Source organism: Oncorhynchus nerka, linkage group LG25 (assembly GCF_034236695.1).
Source record: "Oncorhynchus nerka isolate Pitt River linkage group LG25, Oner_Uvic_2.0, whole genome shotgun sequence".
Lineage (NCBI taxonomy): Eukaryota > Metazoa > Chordata > Actinopteri > Salmoniformes > Salmonidae > Oncorhynchus > Oncorhynchus nerka.
Window position 1 is genome coordinate 29,265,024 of NC_088420.1, and position 21,365 is coordinate 29,286,388.

General features: G+C 41.8%; 1 protein-coding gene across 1 annotated transcript in view; it reads right to left on the reverse strand.

Moving 5' to 3' along the window:
- The window catches only part of LOC115109350 (cadherin-13-like), a 635,591-nt gene that overhangs the window by 301,040 nt on the left and 313,186 nt on the right, over positions 1-21,365 (reverse strand). The window contains exon 7 of the mRNA XM_029634155.2: positions 1,718-1,862. Within this exon, the coding sequence (XP_029490015.1) occupies positions 1,718-1,862 (145 nt within the window). The remainder of the gene's footprint in view (positions 1-1,717; positions 1,863-21,365) is intronic.

Consider the following 21,365-nt stretch of genomic DNA (forward strand, 5'->3'; position numbering starts at 1 on the left):
ATTAATCAGAGAGGCAAGAAAGAGGCCAACGATAACCCTGAAGGAGCTGCAAAGCTCCACAGTAGAGATTGGAGTATCTGTCCATAGCACTTGAAGCCGTACACTCCACAGACCTAGGCTTTACATAAGAGTGTCCAGAAAAAAAGCCATTGCTTAAGGGGAAACATTTGGGGGGGATATAGACCTATGTGGCTATTATTGACGAAAATTATCCCGGGAGATAGTACGGACGGCATTTAATTGTGAGATATTCTAGGTCGGGTAAACAGAAGGACTTGAGTTCCTGTATGTTATCACAGTTACACCATAAGTCGTTAATCATAAAACAAATACCTTCACCCTTCTGCTTTCCGGAGTGATGTTTGTTCCTGTCGGCGAATAATATACTGAGAACCAAACTGGCTTTAAAGAGTCAAACAGAGAGGGCCATGTTTCCATGAAGCAGAGTATGTTAAAATCCCTGGTGTCTCTCTGAAAAGCAACTCTCAACTTGAGCTCATCAATTTTATTATCCAGAGATTGGACATTAGCAAGTAAAATTCTTGCGAGTGGTGGGTGGTGTGCACGCTTCCTAAATCGGACCAGAAGACCGCCTCGACCTCTCCTTCACCTGTATTGTTTTGGGTCAGCCTCTGGAATAAGTTCAATTGCTCTGGGAAGAGCAAACAAAGGATCCGCTCGAGGGAAGTCGTAATCCTGGAAGTTCTGGTGAGTTTCCCTTTTGTGTCGTGCAAACTCATTCTCTCTCTTTCTAACTGTCTTTTTCTCTGTCTCTCACAAACACACACACTAATTCACACGCGTGCGCACATACACACTAATACACACGGACATACATATATGTATGCACACACACCCGCACAGATACACAGACACACACACACACACACACACACACACACACACACACACACACACAGACACATACACACACACACACACACACAGTGAGTGACAGCTGAGAGAGAGAACAGTGTGTGGTAAGGGAGGGTGTGTGATATGGTGGAATGAGTTCAGACCTCAAAGGGCTCTGCTCTCTCTCTGACTTTCTCATTTCTGCAGCCCATAGAAGTGGAAAGAAGAGAGAGGAGAATTCATCCACTTTCCAAATGTTCTGCTTCCTGTGTGATTCATTGAACAACAAAAAGACAACACTGACCTCGTAAAAGGAGGAAAGGAATGAAAAGTTCAACTGATGATGTTCACCTTTCTATGGTCACATTGTTTGCCAAGGTGTGTACTAAACACGTGCATTATTCTGACACATTCATGGGTTTTTTCATAATGTGTCTTAGTGTATGTCTTTCAAAATTGAAGAAGCACTTGAGAACAATTATGTTCTCAAGTACTGAGCACAAATAATCAATATGACAAAGTAATTACTCCAAAATTTTCCTGTCTCTCTTTTGTCCCCTCAGCAGCTTTCACAGAGACCACAATGAATACAACACTATATAGTCTAGTCAAAGACTGGTTACTGCTGGCGGTAGCAGACAGTTGGTAATGACACTCAATCACCATCTTCATACTAGCTTTCCCTTGACCCAGGGTTATCTTCAGTAGGAACCAAATGGCCCGAAATGGGGAGAGTCTCCAATAACTTGTCCAATAAGAAACGCTTGTTTTCTTTATCCATTGCAAAATGTTGGCAGCAGTGTGCACTAATTAATATTACCCAACATGGCCATAGAAAATCAGAGAGAGCAGCGTCTCCTACCTGTAGGTGAGCCCTCCAGCACCTCCCCAGCGTAACGGGTCTCCTTGAAGATGGGCCTGTTGTCATTCTGGTCATTGACGTCCACGAGCAGGGCTACAGGACCCTCCACCAGCTTCCCATTCTGGTCTGTCACAGACACCTCCAGCTGCAGTCAGGACACACAAGGGTCAGGACAGGAGTTCAAAGGTCACAAGAGTATTTCACTCATCCAGTTGGCATTGTAGGGTTTATGCGGGATGAACACTGGGGTCGATAGACTTGTGAACGTATAGAGTACCTGATTGCGTGTTAAAACGTGTTAAGGCTAGGCATAATACTGCCCCCTTTGGATGAATTGCGTGCCCATAGTAAACTGAAAAGAAATCTGTACAAAATTGCTAATGTATGCATATAATAATTAATATTGGATAGAAAACACTCTAAAGCTTCTAAAACCGCTTGGATTATGTCTGTAAGTATAGCAGAACTCACAGGGCAGGCAATCTCCCAAACTAGTTTTGGAAGCCTGAAACTTGGGGCAACTTTGACGTCATCGCCCCCACCCTTCCCAACCAGCTATGGATCTGGAGACACTTTCTATGTCTTTCACTAGATGTCCTCATTCAGTAGAGTGTTTAATTGTGCAAATCCCGCGAGCTTTGACCCTTTGGGAGGCGAAAGAGTGGGTGTCGCTAGAAAATACATGTGCGTTAGGGCGTGAATTGGACACAGACCTTCCTCTGTTCCAGCTTGCCTGAGAAAAAGTATGATTGTCCGGTTGAATTGAGAATTGTTTTGTAGGTTTATAACATCATAAAGCTTGATTCTGCACTTAGTTTGACCAGTTTAGTTGACATATAATATGTAATTTTGAAGTTTTGATGCGCAACTGTTCGGGACCAGAAGTCATTTTGGATGCATTTCAGCTGAAAGTGGTAGCAGATGCTACTATAAGGACACACGAACTGAAACAAAACAATGTATTGGGTAAGTATGACTCCTTCCACTACATTCTGATCGAAGACCATCAAAGGTAAGGGAATATTTATGTTGTAATTTTGTATTTCTGTTGACTCCAACATAGCGGAGAAATATTGCTTACGTCTGAGCGCCATCTCAGGTTAAATCAAATCAAATCAAATCAAATGTATTTATATAACCCTCCGTACATCAGCTGATATCTCAAAGTGCTGTACAGAAACCCCAAACAGCAAGCAATGCAGGTTTAGAAGCACGGTTATTGCATAGTCAACTAATTCTGTAACGTTAAAAACAAATCTGACACAGCGGTTGCATTCAGAACCAGTGTATCTTTCTAACTATATGTAAAACATGTATCTTTAGTCAAAGTTTATGATGAGTATTTCTGTTATCTGGCGTAGCTTTCCATAATTTCTCCGGACATTTTTGATAATTTTATGAACATGGCGTCAATGTAAACCGTGATTTATGGATATAAAATGCATATTATTGAACAAAACATAAATGTACTGTGTAACATGTCATATGACTGTCATCTGATGAAGATTTTCAAAAGGTTAGTGAATGATTTTTTTTAATCCTGCTTTTATAATTTTATATTTTCTGGAACAAAATGGCTGCCTCTTGTCTTTGTTTCGGTGGTGGTCTAATATAAATATGTGCTGTGTTTTCGCCGTAAAACATTTTAAAAAATCTGACATGCTGGGTAGATGAACAAGGTGTTTATCTTTCATTTGAGGTATTGGACTTGTTAATGTGTGGAGGTTAAATATTTTTAAGAATATTTTTGCATTGCCTGCGCCACCGTTTCAGCTGAACGGGGGGAGGGGGGGGGGGCGGACCCTGAGAGGGACACCTCGCTTTAACTAGTTTTAAACACCTTAATGTATGAGAAGAAGAGGTCAATCATGTGGTTGAAAATGTGTAAAAAATATATATATTTTGTATGGACAAGAGTAGTTTATGTATTTACTCTCGGACTCAAACACACACACTCGACACATAGGTACGTAACACATAAAGTAGTGACTACATTGTTTCCAATGATATTCCACTTAAAGCACTGTAAACTCTATGTAAAAAAACAACAGAAAGTGGTACCAATCTAGTGCTATTTCATTTGCCTCTGTTTTCTCTCTCTCTCTCTCTCTCTCTCTCTCTTTCACAACACTACAGCAGCAGAACATATAATGTAATGAATAGATGGACAGTGATGAAAGTTAACGACTGTAATTTTCACCCAAATGATGTCGCACGCATTTATCTCCCGCTGAAGTGAAAATGTCACTTAGAGAGAGACTTTGAAACATCAGTCCTAGGCTCTGTGCAGGGGGGGTAATTACATTGCGTTTTGTTGCCCATGGTCCTCAATTACTCTCAACCAGCAGGAGAGATGAGTGGCTGTTCCTGTTCCTGAATGAAGTGGATGGATCTGGTGTTAGAGACCTGTGCTGCTTTGCCATGTTACCAATGAAAAGACACAATGAGAGGACACATTAGGCCTGCTCTCAGATATGAAGTGGTCCTTGTAAGCTCCAAACCACAGGAAGCATCTCAAACTCACTCACTCACCCCACTGAGTGCAAACGTCAGTTCAACATTTAGTTTAGATGTACATTTAGTTGAGTTGTCTGTTGTGAATTTAATGTGAAATCAACAAAACATTTCCCAGTGTGATTGGATTTAGGTTAAAAGTTAGGTGAAAAAAAGACAAAATTCCCTTTGGTGATGACTTTTTGCAATTAATTGACTTTTCAAAGTCATAAAAATAATTTTGGGGGGTTGAAATGACGTTGAAACAATGTTGATTCAAGCAGTTTTTGCGCAGTGGGACCCCTCACTCACTTCCCAGAATGACTCTAGAGTGTGCTCTCATCAAACTATGGATTATTTCATTCACCATAGTTATTTATCTCTCCCTATCTTCCCTCTTCACAATGTCCCCTTCTCTCCCTCTATCCATCTCCACTTCTCTCCCTTCCTAGCTCTTGACACTGTATCAGGTACCTGTGTGATGAAAGGCACTCCCTCCCTCCATCCAGCCCGCTGTCCTGCCTGGTAGCCTGCTGTGCTGCCTGGTCTGCCTGCCTGCCTGCCTGCCTGCCTTGCCTGCCAGCCTCGATCAGGCTCTGGAGCTCCTGGAGACATATTTTACATAAACCCTCAGTGTTGTGGTGCTTATCCTGCCTTACTCTGCCATACAGTTCCTGGTTTCTCACTGTGATATCTCTTAGTTTAGTCTCTCTCTCCATCTCCCCCTCTCCCCTCCCCCTTCTCTCTCTGTAAAAGTGGCTAGGCTGGGGGTGGAGCTTCATTGGCTCTTCCTCTAAGAAAAGTTGAGAGCCCTCCCCCCACAGGCCCATATAATTTATTTATGTATTCAACATCTCCTTACGCTGCTGTATGGGCCCAGTCTGTCAACCCCTCACAGGCGGGACCTCTCCGGCTTAGCAGAGCACAGGCGAAACAAACAAATTCCAACATCTGACAAAAGCAAGCTGATTGAATTACTATGAGTCAGAGTGTGAGCCCCAGCTCTGCTTAGTTAACATACCCACCCGTCTGAGATCCAATTTAGCATCATGTGTCGTACACTTCAACGCCGAAATAAGAAGCCTTAATGTTAATTCTTCCCTACCTGCCCCATAGTTTATATGGAGAGCTACTCAGTATGCTCATTGTACTCTGCACTGTCTGAAGATATTGTCGGAAGACGTCACGTACCGGTACCTTGAAAGTGTTTAACCCCAGACTGGATCAGTGTCATTTCAACAGATAATGAACATAAGGAGCCGCTCTAAAACTAAAATGAAAAAAAATTAATTAGTGTATGACATCACTTGACATTACAGTCACACAGTCACCTCTGTCCACTGTTTCACACCATCAGAATAACTTATGTACCCGCTTCCTCTCTCTCCAATAGAATAGCTAACAGGATAATTCCCCTGAGAGTCAGACCCAAGGTATCCATCACAGAGAGTGGTTCGGTGGCAGTGCCCTTCTCTTCTCTTATCTAGCACATGAGCTGCTCCTGCTCCCCTCACTATCAGTACTGCATGACATCTCTCCCCCCCTCTATCACACAGGTCATCCACTCTCCCTCTACCTCTTCTATCTCGCCATCTCCAGTGGTGGGCCCCAGGCCAGGCGCACAAGGCATAATGGTAGTATTGAACAGAAGGTGAAGTGAGAGCGTTAGGGGTTAGAGACCTAATGGCCCTATACATTATCAACTCTTCTCCTCTGTCCTTTCTCCTCTGCTGTGTTGTCGGTGTGGAAGCAGCAGCACAGACTACAGTACAGTAGCAGGGGATTTATGAGGGGGCATTTCCTCTACCTACATGTATGTCTTCATCAGCAAAACTGACTCCCAACTAATGGTGCTCATATGAGCAAACTCACAATCTCATTTTCTCCAGCAAAGGGTAAAATCATAAAACACATATAGTATATATGTCTGTATATGGCCTAGACTAAAAAACACATACCATCTAGTCCTGTGTATCTGATCCAGCTTGCCTGAACCATCAAAAATAATTAATATTTCAGTGTTTTGTACCGTAGCATATGTGTGGTTTAAATAAGCCGCCTAACATGACATAAACGGCTCCTTATGTACACCTAATAAATTCTAACAATCAAAACAGAGACTAATCCTGATAATTACACACACACCCACACACACATGCACACACACCAAAAGAACAAAACATGAATAGGATAACACCTAAATGAGAGAACACATTCATTTAGGGATATTTAGGAACACAAAAGGCTTCCTTTGGAGACAGGGATTTATAAACAGGCCCCTCTGTGAGTCCTATTGATATTCTCCTTGACACAAACACACCTCACAGCGTGCCGTGTCTGAGCGACTAAGATAATATTAGCTGTGAGCGAGGCACCTCACATCTGATCTTCGGAGAATGTATGAACAGAGCCATCATCTGATTGGGAGACAAAGGAAACGGCTAACATAAGCCCGACTTCAAACGCAGGACTGTGCATACTGTATGCAATAACTTTTCAAATGCCACAAACTCACCCCATCAAATAGCTTTGATTTTCCAGTCTAACTCAGTGACAGTCAACACACACCTCAGCTAAATGACACTGGTTGCCTTGTACTCTTACCTTTGTTGTTTTCAAACATTCCATTTCTTCCAAATGTTTACACCCTGTCAATTGCACTTAATCTCGCAGTACACACTCCTGGTGCTGTACAGAGAGAGTTTTAGATGTACTACAGTGCATTTCTTTACTTCTTTCTTTCTTTGTTCATGTGACTAGAGCTCTGTCTCTGGCGAGGTGAGGTGAGATGACCCTTCTGGCTGGTGGAAAACCATGTCACGATGCAAGTATCTCTCATTACAGAGTGTGCCTGCTTTATCTGTTGATTTATTTCTAAATCAGGGCCAGATGAATGAGAGATACCAGACCAGTGATTTAAGAGAAAGCTAAAGAAAGCCACACCGTCCACTGCCCGTGTGTTTGCATGTCCATTATGCATTGTAACTATAAATTCATTATTTATACATACTTTGGGTATCGAATTCACCTCATCGATTTCAGTAGCTTCTACAAATGATCAGGCAGCCATCTTTTGACAAGCATTTGTATTAAACAATAGAACATTTGATCTTACATCAACTGAGATGATTATGTGTAAGTACTTGGAATGAGTACTTGTCTGTAGCCCAGGACCTCTAACTGAGATTATTATGTGTAAGTACTTGGAATGAGTACTTGTCTGTAGCCCAGGACCTCTAACTGAGATCCTTATGTGTAAGTACTTGGAATGAGTACTTGTCTGTAGCCCAGGACCTCTAACTGAGATCATTATGTATAAGTACTTGGAATGAGTACTTGTCTGTAGCCCAGGACCTCTAACTGAGATCATTTATATTGTGGGTGAACAATAGATAGAAGACAACGACTGAAGTCAGTGACAACATAGTATACCTAGCATTGCTAGGTAATTCACTTCTCAAATCTGTAACTCTTTCTTTCTCTGATAGGCATACCAGCAACTACATACTATGGGACTATGAAACATATGCACCCCCCCCCCCCCCCCCCCATAGTCTCACACACGTTCTGTGGAGTCGACTGAATTAGCACTCCCACACGTCCCCATGGCACATGCTTAACTAGTATCTCAATGTGGATGAAAGCCTGTGGCCCCAGAGGAATAGAGCATTAGTATGGCATGTATAGGAGCCTATATACTTAGAAAAAAAGGGTTCCAAAAGTATTCTTCGGCTGTCCCCACAAGAGAACACAATTGGGTTCCATGTAAAACCCTCTGTGGAGAAGAACACTTTCAAGTTCTAGATAGCACCTTTTGTTCTAACATGTAATAGCATGCAGCTCACTCCCAAAGGTCTAAATTAATGAAGGGAGAATTTTCATGTACAATAGTCATTGAGCATTCTTTGCTAAATCTGCATACATTGCTGAATGACTCGTAATGCTCTTGTAAGCATGTGGTGCCCTAAGAAAATGAGCCAAAGGCAGCGAGAGAATTTCACAGTCCAAACTGAATCAATGGCAGGCACGTTGCCCTAATTTCTCAGTGCCATTCCTGAGAGGGAGGCAGCTAGCTGCTAATGGGAGCCCAGTGACACTGCATTGCATTCTGTACACAGCTCTGTGCTTGTTAGGAAAATTAGTTAGCGATTTCTATCACTCTAAATATTTCCTAAAGTTTAAAATGTGTGTGTTTTTAAGAGGAGGCAGTGATTTAATTTGGATGAAAATGACTTAAAAGTATGAAGAATGAGAGAAGATGGGTTTCTCTCACTCTCTGGTGAGAAAATGACACGCAGCACACATCACTGGCTGTCACAGTCCGCCATTACAGGATGTTTATTAGCTGAGTTGGCCATGCCTTCACAAACTGCAGATATCAGACCACTCACTTCTCCATGATTATATCATTCTCTTGTCCTTTCTCTCTCTCCCTCTCTCTGAGTGGTTAGATATCTTTCTATCTTTTTCACTGTAAAAACTAACAGATCAAATATTTCAAATTGAGCCATAAGAGCTCTCTACTACCCTTCATGGTTGATCAGCCTTCTCTGACTACCTCCCTCTCTGAGTGGTTTGCTAGCTCTCTCTCTTACTTTCTCTCTCGCTTATTCAACATTCAAGAGTCAACTCTACCATTTACTAGCCTCACATGCCGTCTGATATCGCAAGCTTACATGGATGTTTCGCTTCATGGTAATAGCCTAGCGGTAATCAGTCTGGTAATTACGAGGCCAACCATTTACTGTAGATTGAATAAAACACAATGGATAATATCTGCTTGAGTCATGAACCGTTGACAGTTTCCACATTGACGTCTCACAAATGGGATCGTTCAAACACAGCCTGTCACGTTCTGACCTTTTTTTCCTTTGTTTTGTATTTATTTAGTATGGTCAGGGTGTGAGTTGGGTGGGCAGTCTATGTTTGATTTTCTATGATTTGGGATTTCTATGTTTCGGCCTAGTATGGTTCTCAGAGGCAGGTGTCATTAGTTGTCTCTGATTGAGAATCATACTTAGGTTGCCTGGGTTTCACTGTGTGTTTGTGGGTGATTGTTCCTGTCTCTGTGTTTGCACCAGATAGGACTGTTTTTGGTTTTCCACATTTATTGTTTTGTTAGTTATTTCATGTCTAGTTCCTTTATTAAAGAACATGAATAACCACCACGCTGCATTTTGGTCCACTTCTCCTTCACCACAGGAAAACCCTTACACAGCCTTAGTCCAAAAAAGAACATTGATGAAAACCATTTCACATGCACACACCTCTGAAGAAAAAGTCATTAACCTTGACATGAGAGGAAAGCCATTTATTGGGTTCCCTCCCTGAACTACAATAACCACTAAAACAGAATACTGTACACTTTGAATAAGCATTATCTGACTAACACAGAGGATGAAAGGAGCTACAGACCGCTGCAGAAGCAACCATGCATTGCAAAACTGGAGAGCAATCTGTCCGGTGAAGTCCACACAACATATTGCATCTATCAAACAGTTACATGACCTACAGCAGGGATGATCAACTAGATTCAGCCATTGGTCAGAGCGGATGGTCAGAGTGTAACGCTCGTCGTTGGACCAAAGCGAAGCGTGGTAAGTGTTCATCTTGTTTTATTAAACCGAGAACACTAAACAAAATAACAAAGGAGAAACGAAACACAGAACAGAAAATAATCACACACGAAACACAAGTGGGAAAAGGCAACCTAAGTATGATTCTCAATCCGAGAACTAACGACACCTGCCTCTGATCGAGAACCATACCAGGCCAAACACAACATAGAAAACGGAACATAGACAACCCACCCCACTCACACCCTGACCATACTAAAACAAAGACATAATAAAAGAACTAAGGTCAGAACGTGACACAGAGGGCCCGAAGATAATTACAAATAATTTGTAGACAGCAAATTGACCACAAGAAGCCCAAACAGATATACTATTTGACTACAACATAATCATTTCAAACCTTGCTTACATGTTGAACTTCCATTCTCTCAGACCAGGGCACAATGTATGAATGTATGGTTGGATCAGAATCGCCATTATAATCATAGGCCAGTACGGAGAATTAAGTAAAACCACAATTATAAGTCCCTATCTCCATCCATGGCTATGGCCGATTTGATCTAGCAGCCACCTGAGGTCAACGATGAGATGCAACAATTCAAGTTTTTTTTTCTGTCAATGACGTTTAGCATCAATGATGTGATTAGTTCAGGATTTGTATTTTTATTGGGGGGGCGGGAGGGGGGGTCGAGATGAGGAGGGGGATAATTTAAGATACTCTTTGAACTAGGTTTTCAGGTGCTTTTGGAATATGTGTATGGACTCTGCTGTCATAGCTTCAAGTGGAAGCTGTTTCCACCATTGCGGTACCAGGACAGAGAAAAGCCTGGACTGGGCTGAGCGGGAGCTGCACTCCCATAGGGGTGGGAGGGCCAAGACACCAGAGGTGGCAGAACAGAGATCTTGGGTTGGAGTGTCGAGTTTGAGCATAGTCTGAAGGTAGGGAGGGGCAGTTCTTCTTGCTGCTACGTAGGCAAGCACCATGGTCTGAGCGCACATGCTGATTGGCTATTATTTTATACTAGCTGGCTTCCCTTGCATTCAATGCTACGGGAGGCAACAATGCCATACTCTTTTGGACCAGACAGCATCAGATAGATATGCTACACAAACTGAGACAAAGCAGAGCTGTTTCGTTCGCTCGGATGCTTTCTCCGGTGAAATACATTCAGCCTATTGCGAATTTAAGGACATTTATGGTCATTTTTCAGGGGGAAGCCTGGCTTCACTTGGCATCCATAAATACATGCCACGGAGTTTCTCTCTAATCAGTTAGTAATGCTACAGAATATTGGCTGCTGATTATGTTGACTCTTTTGGAGAAAAGGCTTGGATTAGCTTAAAGACTTGAAGTACCTCAAACAAAAAAAATCCTGCCTCTTTCCTTTCCCTCTTGCTCTTGTTCACTTGCTCACTCTCTCACTCTCTCTCTCTATCTCTTTTCCTCTCTCAGTATGGACACATTTACTTTGAAACTAAATCCCTGTGAGGGCAGGTGGAGAATGGTTTCATTAGAAAAGAGGGACCTGTGCTACGTGGCTGTGTGTGGCCTGGACCACAGTGGGGCTCTGCTCATTGTGACGGTGAAATAGAGCTAAGCGGGGACTTTATCATTTACCTTAAATATACTCAGAAAGGACTGTATGGAAGTGCTGAAAGAGCCAAGTCAAGCATTAGGAAGCCGCTCCACTTCATCATGTTGAAGATTCACTCTGTATTTAGCTCCTCGTTGGCATTCAAGAGCATGCTGCTCATTCCTCACATTCCAGAGAGACTGCTCTCCTCTCCTGCAGCTCTGCCTATTTCAGGCTACCTCTACCTCCAACACATCACACCTGCCTCAGTGGAATGGGCTGGCCCTAGCCTTTTGGGGCCCATAAGCGAAATTTAGTTGGGGTGGCCCCCCACCTCGCGTTAAAAAAAATAGTGGCCCCTCACTTGACGGTGGAGAGACATTTTTCCTGAAATTCGACTTACTTTTCCATAAGGCAGAAAAAAATATATGTTTTACAGTTAATTTCCTGCAAATCTAACCATTTTGCCATGTGATGGAGATACATTTTAGCAGTTTTAAAAGCCTACCAGAGCGTAAATAAATGTTCAGCTGAAATACAAATCCCATAGCTTACCCATGATGTTGCACAATGATTTAAGTAATCGTTTTGGTCAAAGTATGATATATTTGGGTTTGAAGTGGTAACTTTTGATAACGTGCTAATACTTTTCAGTCTACATTTCTTTTCAGGGCTGGGTTTTATTTGAATGTTACCAACCACCAGCATGGCATTGTTAATTAATCAGAAACACATGCAAAGTTCTTTCTCTTTGTGAGTCGCGATAGAGCTGAGCAATATTATAGATAACCTTTAACAGAGCTGAACAGCTTTTTGCCCTAGCCTACACTTGGCCGCCTGAGCTGTGAAACAAATTCAAACAGGGTGTGAAAACCTCCATGCACCTCCACTTTTTTACCAGCAAATTATCATAATCCTTTGGATAATTTGTGAAGTTTCACTTCCGTTTAGCTAGTCTGTATCGAGCCAAGTCATTGTAGCCTATCATATCAGCTGTGAATACTATGGCATGACCATGGGTTGACTTGGCATTTCTGTAGAGAGGCTGAATAGCCTGCCGGCAGCCTATCATTGCAATGTCGAAAAACAAATCTCTAGTCTAGTTCAATAGCTAGACTATCCATATTACTAGAGTTTTTAAAAATATTATTTCTATCTCTATGGCGGATTTGCGGATGCAATTAATGGAACATCCCAAAACTTTAAAGATAACAATAGATGGCAAAGTTAAAGATACTGGTTTCCCCTATCCATCTGTGGAACAGGTTTCCCTAAATCCAGCTCCAGCTGTCAGTGCCCTTCTTGTCGTTATTTGTCCACTCCATGTGGAAATCACCACAATGTTCCCACACTCAATTCGTTCCCACCCTCAATTCCCCCCTCAAGCCTGCTGCATTCTTTGGAGGTGGAACCTAAATGGGAATTTTCGCTGTCGGAAAGGAATTATGTTGGAATAGGGGCAGCATTGCTCTCTGGTGGTGCCCTTTAAAGCTACATTCCTACAATTCTACACCTTCTGCGACGGCTTATGCCATGTTATTATGATATCTGAGTGAGAATGACTAACAAAATCAATGGGGGTCCCATGAAGGTCAGGCCCCCTGGGCATGTATTCAGCCATGATTACTACAAGTTCAGATAGCTGGCTAAACTAAATACCAATCAAAAAAATGGACATGACTTATTGTCAGCTAATTGAGTGACATAACAAGAGAAAAACTGCTGATGCACAACCAAATGTACAGTATAAAAATCGAAATGTTTTTGGGGGGTTGGGGGCACCCCAGCAACTACCTATGTTGCTTATGCCTGGAGCGGGCCCTGTCAGTGGACAAACGTATAGGTTAACCTCAACACAGCCACCCCTAGAGACCGAGAGGGAGGGTTTCCTACTTTCCATAAAGCACTACTCTGCTTTCACACTGTCAAATGCAGCAGCAGGGAGAATGTGTGTGACTGGCCAAGTCTTTCAGAAACAAAGGCATGAGAGTGTGTGATTGGCTATGTGTGTAATAACTAAAAGTGAAGGAGAACATCCAATTGTAAATCCTGGCTAGAGATGTGTTGAATGTAGCCTACAGGGAGAACAGACTGAGAAAAAGCCCAAGTGGCTTGGACACAATTTGAGTTCACACCTGTTCACAGTCTGTTGAAGGAATTTCATAATCCAGTATTGCAGTATTGTACGAAAAAAATACAAAAAGAGAAATGAGCGATAGGAAGATAAAAGTGAGTCTGCTAAACAGAAAAAACATTTACATGCTTGAGAACATCAAATTGCAAAAATGTCATAATTTTGCCACTACACCATACTTCTCAATGTTCAGAGTAGAAGATCCCATTTCAAGTTGATCTTTTTAATAATATATCTCATGGGTTTCTAATCTGGTCCAGTGAGATAAAGCACTTGCATCGAAACAACAGTGTCTTGTGCTTGTGCATCTCTGCTATTAGACAGCAAGCATGTGTGCGTTTTACTCTGTTCTTCTCGGTGCAGAGTCAGGGCTGCTCAGATCAGCTTTTCACACAGGCCCACTGGGATGGGCTCTAGTCCACAATTCCTGTCCACATCTATTGCCTACCTACAAAGCACTAAATATTTGAAAGGGTCAAAAGCAAATGTTTTCCTGTCCATGTTTTCTCATTGAATCTCGGAGGGTCAATGCCAAGAGAGTTGCAGAGAATGACAGAGTGAGAAAAATAAAGATAGATCATTCCCAACATGTCCCTTGTGGGAGGATAAACATAGTAGATGCAGAGTGAGATATTATAGACTGGGACCTCTGTCTCTTGTCCCTGCTGTGTCTGTACATGATGCCGTTTGCATCCACAAAATGCTCATTAAAGAGCATGTTTATTAACAGATCAGCAACTTTGCAAACACTTTGTATCCAGTAAATCGTTCAATTAATGTTTACATGCTACCACGTAATGATTTCCACATAAGCTTAGCCTTGTACATGTCTGTCTGTGAGGAGACTGTACACTGTAATGGCTCGTAAGTCGTCTATTTAATTTCTTCCTGACAGGAGAGGGAATCATCTGCTCACATAGTGGTACCACTGTGTTCGGTTTCAGTGTCCAGTGGGTTACTAGGTGGCCAGATTACTTGTGATTAAACTGCCATTGATAATGGTCATTCAAAGGCCTCTTTAATCTTCTCTCTTTCAACATATAATCTTTGTTCAAGATAGAGGTAGAGAAATTGCCCACTCCTCTCAAGGTATTACTCAACTCCTTTTGAGTGTTACGTGTGCTGCCCAGGCTGACTCACTCATGCCGAATTTGCATTTTCACATGTGAAAATCACATTTTTTTCAGAATTTATGAAAATAAATAGCTTCTCCAATTATTGATAAACATGCACCTGTTAAGAAACTGACTGTTAGAACTATTAAGGCTCCATGGATTGATGAGGAATTGAAAAACTGTACTGTTGAAGGAGATGGGGAAAAAGGAGTGGCTAATAAGTCTGGCTGCACATTTGACACTGACTTGATGCAAATTGAGAAATTATGTGACAAAACTCAACAAAAAGAAGAAGAAACGGTATTAAGAAGCCAAGATCAATGATATAAAAACTTTGGAGTACTTAAAATGAAATGATGGGCAGAAAGACAAATTAAACTCCATCTTTCATCAAATCAGATGGCTTAGTCATCACAAAACCTGTTTATGTTGCCAATTATTTTAATGATTACTTCATTGGAAAGTGGGCAAACTTAGCCAGGAAATGCCAACAACAAACAGTGAGCCTTGTACTAATGCATAAAATAATGAAAGAAAAGCATTGCAAGTTTGAATTTTGTAAAGTTAGTTGGATTTTTTTGTTTTTATTGATCAATAATGACAAATCCCCTGGCATGACACATTAGATGGACAGCTACTGAGGATGGTAGCTGACTCTATAGTCACTCCTATCTGTCATATCTTTAATCTGAACCTAGAGAAAAGTATTTGTCCTCGGGCCTGGAGGGAAGCCAAAGTCATTCCGCCACCCAAGAGTGTTAAAGCGATCTTTACTAGTTCTAATAGCAGACCTATAAGCTTGCTGCCAGCTCTTTGCAAACTGTTGTGAAAAAATCTGTTTGACCAAATACAATATAATTTCTTTATAAACAAAGTAATAACAGACTTTCAGCATGCTTATGAAGAAGGGCACTCAACATGTACTGCAGTGACAAAAATGGCTGATGATTGGTTGAAATAAATTGATAATAAGAAGTTTGTGGGAGCTGTAATATTAGACTTCAGTGCAGCCTTTAACATGATTGACCATAACCTGTTGTTGAGAAAGCGTACGTGTTATGGCTTTTCTAACTCTGCCATAACATGGATTCAGAGCTATCTATCTAATAAACTCAGAGGGCTTTCTTTAATGGAAGCTTCTCAAACATGTAAAGTGTGGTGTACGGCAGTGTGGCTCTCTAGGCCCTCTACTCTTTTCTATTTTTACCAATGACCTGCCACTGGCATCAAACAAAGCATGTGTTTCCATATACTGTATGCTAATGATTAAACAATATGCGCAATAGCAACCACAGCTAAAGAAGTCACTGAAACCCCTAACAAAGAGTTGCAGTCTGTTTTGGAATGAGTGGCCAGTAATAAAATGAACATCTCTAAAACTAAGACCATTGTATTTGGTTCAAATCATTCCCTAAGTTCTAGACCTCAGCTGAATCTGGTAATGAATGGTGTGGCTGTCGAACAAGTTGAGGAGACTAAATTACTTGGTGTTACCTTAGATTGTAAACTGTCATGGTCAAAAAACATATATTCAATGGTTGTAAAGATGGGGAGAGATCTGTCTGTAATAAAGAGATGCTCTGCTTTTTTGACACCACACTCCACGAAGCAAGTTCTGCAGGGCTTACTTTTATCTTATCTTGATTATTGTCCAGTCATATGGCCAAGTGGTGCAAAGAAAGACCTCGGTAAGTTGTTCCTGGCCCAGAACAGAGTGGCATGTCTTGCTCCTCATTGAAATCAGACGGTTAATATGAATACTTCGCATGCCAGTCTCTCTTGGCTAAGGGTTGAGGAAAGACTGACTGTGTCACTTTTTGCTTTTATAAGAAGCATTGCATTGGAAATTCCAAATGGTTTGCATAATCAACTTACACACAGCACTCACACACACACTTACCACACCAGACATGCCACCAGGGGTCTTTTGATAGTCAGAAGAGAACCATCACGCTCTCCCAGAAGCTTGGCTGGTGCGTAAACCCGCAAATTCAGACAAACAAAGAGGTGTAATAGGTATTTTCATTGTCCCCCGGTCCAGAACAAATTAAAGGAAACGTACAGTATTATACAGAGCCATGAGTGCATGGAACTCCCTTCCATTTTATATAGCACAAGTGAACAAAAAACTTGCTTACTAAAACAAATAAAGCAACACCTCATGGCACAACGTGTTGTGTGTGTATACTGACATGTATATATGTAACTGATAGATTCACACACACCATATGTTCATGTTTTTAATGTAAATTGTAAAGTATTTTGTCTGTAATATCTTTTCGATATGCCGGATCCCAGTAAGACTAGCTGTCACCATTGGGGTCTGCTAATGAGGATCCTAATAAATCCAATCAAATGTTGGGAAACCACTTGTCTGAGTTATGTGAAAAAAGTACATGTGAAAATGTGAAACTTCACACGTGTCCGAAAATAACGTGACATTTTTCAGGTGATTTGTTTACATGAGAAAAATGCTTGTGAAGCGTCACGCGTGTTTGGCCAGTGTAGGCCGTCATTGTAAATAAGAATTTGTTCTTAACTGACTTTCCTAGTCAAATAAAGGTTAAATAAAAATATAAATAAATACATTAATAAGTGATTGGATGGAGAGAGACAAAATCTGAACAAAGTAAAGATGGATCAGATATCACTATTTGGTCCCACCTCTATTTCGAGATGTGCCTGCTAACATTTAGGCAGCTTTATTATAGAAATAGCCGCAAATGCCGACTTCTGTCCCTGTACCTACTGTGCGGTAAATGTCCGTCCATAATCACAGGTCTAAGAGTTTTGGCTCCAGACATTTGTTCCTGAATGTGGTTGAAAGTAGAGCTGTCCTTCCTGGCTCTCAGGCAGGCCGAGCAGAGTACATTATGGGCCGTGCCACACAGCGGGGGCGACAGAGTGACTGAATTACTGGCAGTAATGCACAAAATATGGCCGAGCGGCGGGGCACTCGCCGCCTAATATATTTATCTGGGCCTGAGGGCCGTGGGGTGTCTGGGGAATGAACACTTCTCAGTCACATCCAAGAACCAAGGAAGTGGACATTGTTTTCTGCACAGAGGAATAACTTATGATAGCAACTTTAGATAGAACCTTTTCATGAGGTAGGAAGTTACATTATTGGTAGATTATAGAAATGGTAGCAGCTCACTAGAGTCTGTGCAAATTATTTCAATTTACATGAATAAGATGACTGTACAGATTAATCAGAGGTGTACACTTGTTGGGTCAAATAGGATAAACTGTAGATAAATCTCTGAGACAGTAATAGAAATTAAAGCCTCACTTTGAATAATGGAATAAAAATGACTGTAATAGCAATAGTTTTGCCTGTTCTTGACTGCATTGATGCATGATGAATTTGCCACTACGTTATATGCCATTTTTCATTATCACATATAACTACCACTACCTCTACCACTACCACTACCACTACCAATAACTTGACCTTACTACCATCATCTTTACCAAGTGATTATGTATGTAGAACAACAATTTTACAACTTCAGGTCTCATCTAAATGCGACCAAGTCATGCATGTTTGTGGCTGAGTAATCGCTGTAGGTAGGTATTTTTGTGGGATACGAGCAGGTAGAAGTAAGGGGATGGGGTAGTGGAGGGAAAGAGTTGGGGTAGTGGAAGCAGCAGCAGTGTGGGACTTATCTCAGCGACACACAGAGTAGAAGCACTTAAGGCCTGTTTTCCTGTGTGCAGGTCGGCATAGCCTGCTCTCAAAAACCCAGGAAATGATTGTCCAGCCAAGCAGAAAAGAGGAGTTGGATTTGGACACAGGCACCCCCTCTCTCAGACCATCTCCCCAAAGACAGGCCTAAATAAGAAGTAGACAACAAACTGTTTACTCCCCCAGCCTCCCTGCATGCCCATGTGTACACTAGCTGACAGGATTGGCCGCTGTCTCCTCCCGTTATCTCACTGCACTGCTCTGTTCTAAGATCTCAGCGACTAAGATTCGTCAGAAAAACCTTCCTTCCTTCAACCTTCCTCCACATCACTTAAAGCGGTGAACTAGCCACTGTGAAAAATACAGATGGGCATCAACTGTAAAAGTTCATTAAACAACACGTTTTTGTATATCAGTCATTGCTGTATATGGTGTTATGATTCCGCTCAAATCCTGCAGTGGAGATAAGTGTTGAAGCAGTGTACGTGCAGGAAAGAAAGTGCATTTAAATATTTCTTTATGACTTTTAAAAAAGCCTGCCCATGTATACAGTGGGGCAAAACAGTTTTTAGTCAGCCACCAATTGTGCAAGTTCTCCTACTTAAAAAGATGAGGCCTGTCATTTTCATCATAGGTACACTTCAACTATGACAGACAAAATCTGAAAAAAATCCAGAAAATCACATTGTAGGATTTTTAATGAATTTATTTGCAAATTATGGTGGAAAATAAGTATTTGGTCACCTACAAACAAGCAAGATTTCTGGCTCTCACAGACCTGTAACTTCTTCTTTAAGAGGCTCCTCTGTCCTCCACTCGTTACCTGTATTAATGGCACCTGTTTGAACTTGTTATCAGTATAAAAGACACCTGTCCACAATCTCAAACAGTCACACTCCAAACTCCACTATGACCAAGATCAAAGAGCTGTCAAAGGACACCAGAAACTAAATTGTAGACCTGCACCAGGCTGGGAAGACTGAATCTGCAATAGGTAAGCAGCTTGGTTTGAAGAAATCAACTGTGGGAGCAATTATTAGGAAATGGAAGACATACAAGACCTCTGATAATCTCCCTCGACCTGGGGCTCCACGCAACCTCTCACCCCGTGGGGTCAAAATGATCACAAGAACGGTGAGCAAAAATCCCAGAACCACACAGGGGGACCTAGTGAATTACCTACAGAGAGCTGGGACCAAAGTAACAAAGCCTACCATCAGTAACACACTACGCCGCCAGGGACTCAAATCCTGCAGTGCCAGACGTGTCCCCCTGCTTAAGCCAGTACATGTCCAGGCCGGTCTGAAGTTTGCTAGAGAGCATTTGGATAATCCAGAAGAAGATTGGGAGAATGTCATATGGTCAGATGAAACCAAAATATAACTTTTTGGTAAAAACTCAACTTGTCGTGTTTGGAGGACAAAGAATGCTGAGTTGCATCCAAAGAACACCATACCTACTGTGAAGCATGGGGGTGGAAACATCATGCTTTGGGGCTGTTTTTCTGCAAAGGGACCAGGACGACTGATCCGTGTAAAGGAAAGAATTAATGTGTCCATGTATCGTGAGAGTTTGAGTGAAAACCTCCTTCCATCAGCAAGGACATTGAAGATGAAATGTGGCTAGGTCTTTCAGCATGACAATGATCCCAAACACACCACCTGGGCAACGAAGGAGTGGCTTCGTAAGAAGCATTTCAAGGTCCTGGAGTGGCCTAGCCAGTCTCCAGATCTCCCCATAGAAAATCTTTGGAGGAAGTTGAAAGTCTGCGTTGCCCAGCAACAGCCCCAAAACATCACTGCTCTAGAGGAGATCTGCATGGAGGAATGGGCCAAAATACCAGCAACAGTGTGTGAAAACCTTGTGAAGACTTACAGAAAATGTTTGACCTCTGTCATTGCCCACAAAGGGTATATAACAGAGTATTGAGATAAACTTTTTTTATTGACCAAATACTTATTTTCCACCATAATTCATTAGAAATCCTACAATGTGATTTTCTGGATTATTTTTTCTCATTTTGTCTGTCATAGTTGAAGTGTACATATGATGAAAATTACAGGCCTCTCTCATCTTTTTAAGTGGGAGAACTTGCACAATTGGTGGCTGACTAAATACTTTTTTGCCCCACTGTATGTAAGTGGCTCTGTGTGTGTGTTTCTGTTTGTGAGAATGTGTGTATGTCAGGATGTGCTAATACACACACACACACACACAGTAGCAGCCAAAAATGTTTTGTGTAGCACCGTCAGTAGGTGAAAATGCATAGGGAAATGGCAGTATGAGGAAAGACACAGAGGAGGAAGGGAGGATTAGAGCGTGTGTTACGGATACAGTTATCCTGTGTGTGTGTGTATCCTGTGTGTGTTTCTTTTCTCTCCTTCTCCCCTCACAGGTGAAAACCATCACTCCCCAATCAGTCAACAATCAATCAGAAGACACACCTCCTCCTATTTCCTACCCTATCACAGTTCCTTTCCCATGGTTTAAAAACCCCATCATTTGTTTGCTCTGGAGCAATCTCTAGCTCAATCTCTCTGTAAATGCCATGTCTGTAGGTCTCTGTGTTTCACTCTCGCTTTGTGTCTTAACCTCTCTTTTGTTTAAGCACCTCATAGCACTTTGTCATCACCTGTGAGTATTGTTTTTGGTTATGGTGTTTGTGTTTGTTTGCTGGTGGGAAAAGGGGAAACCAAGACAAGTCGCCCATGGGCATACACTACCCGTAGGTGAACTTTGTTAAATACACTAGTTAGAACTGGGCGGACCACCAACTGTATTTTTGGTTAGTTAGTTAGCTGTTGTTAAAGTAGGCTAGTCTAGCTTAGGGGTGTTTTTGAATACTTATTGTTTCTTTTCTTGGGTCCAGCTCAGCCCCTTTTCCTGCTCCCCCCATTACCGTGTGTTTATAAATAAACCTAGAGTTTGACGGTAGATTTCTGTTGTCGTGGTTATTTCGTGCACACTTTTACTTTGTCACAATAATAATTTGCATGAGTTATGTTACGGGTCTCATTACCATCCCCCCTAGACTGTCGGGCCAAAAGGGATTCGTAACAGCGTGGTAC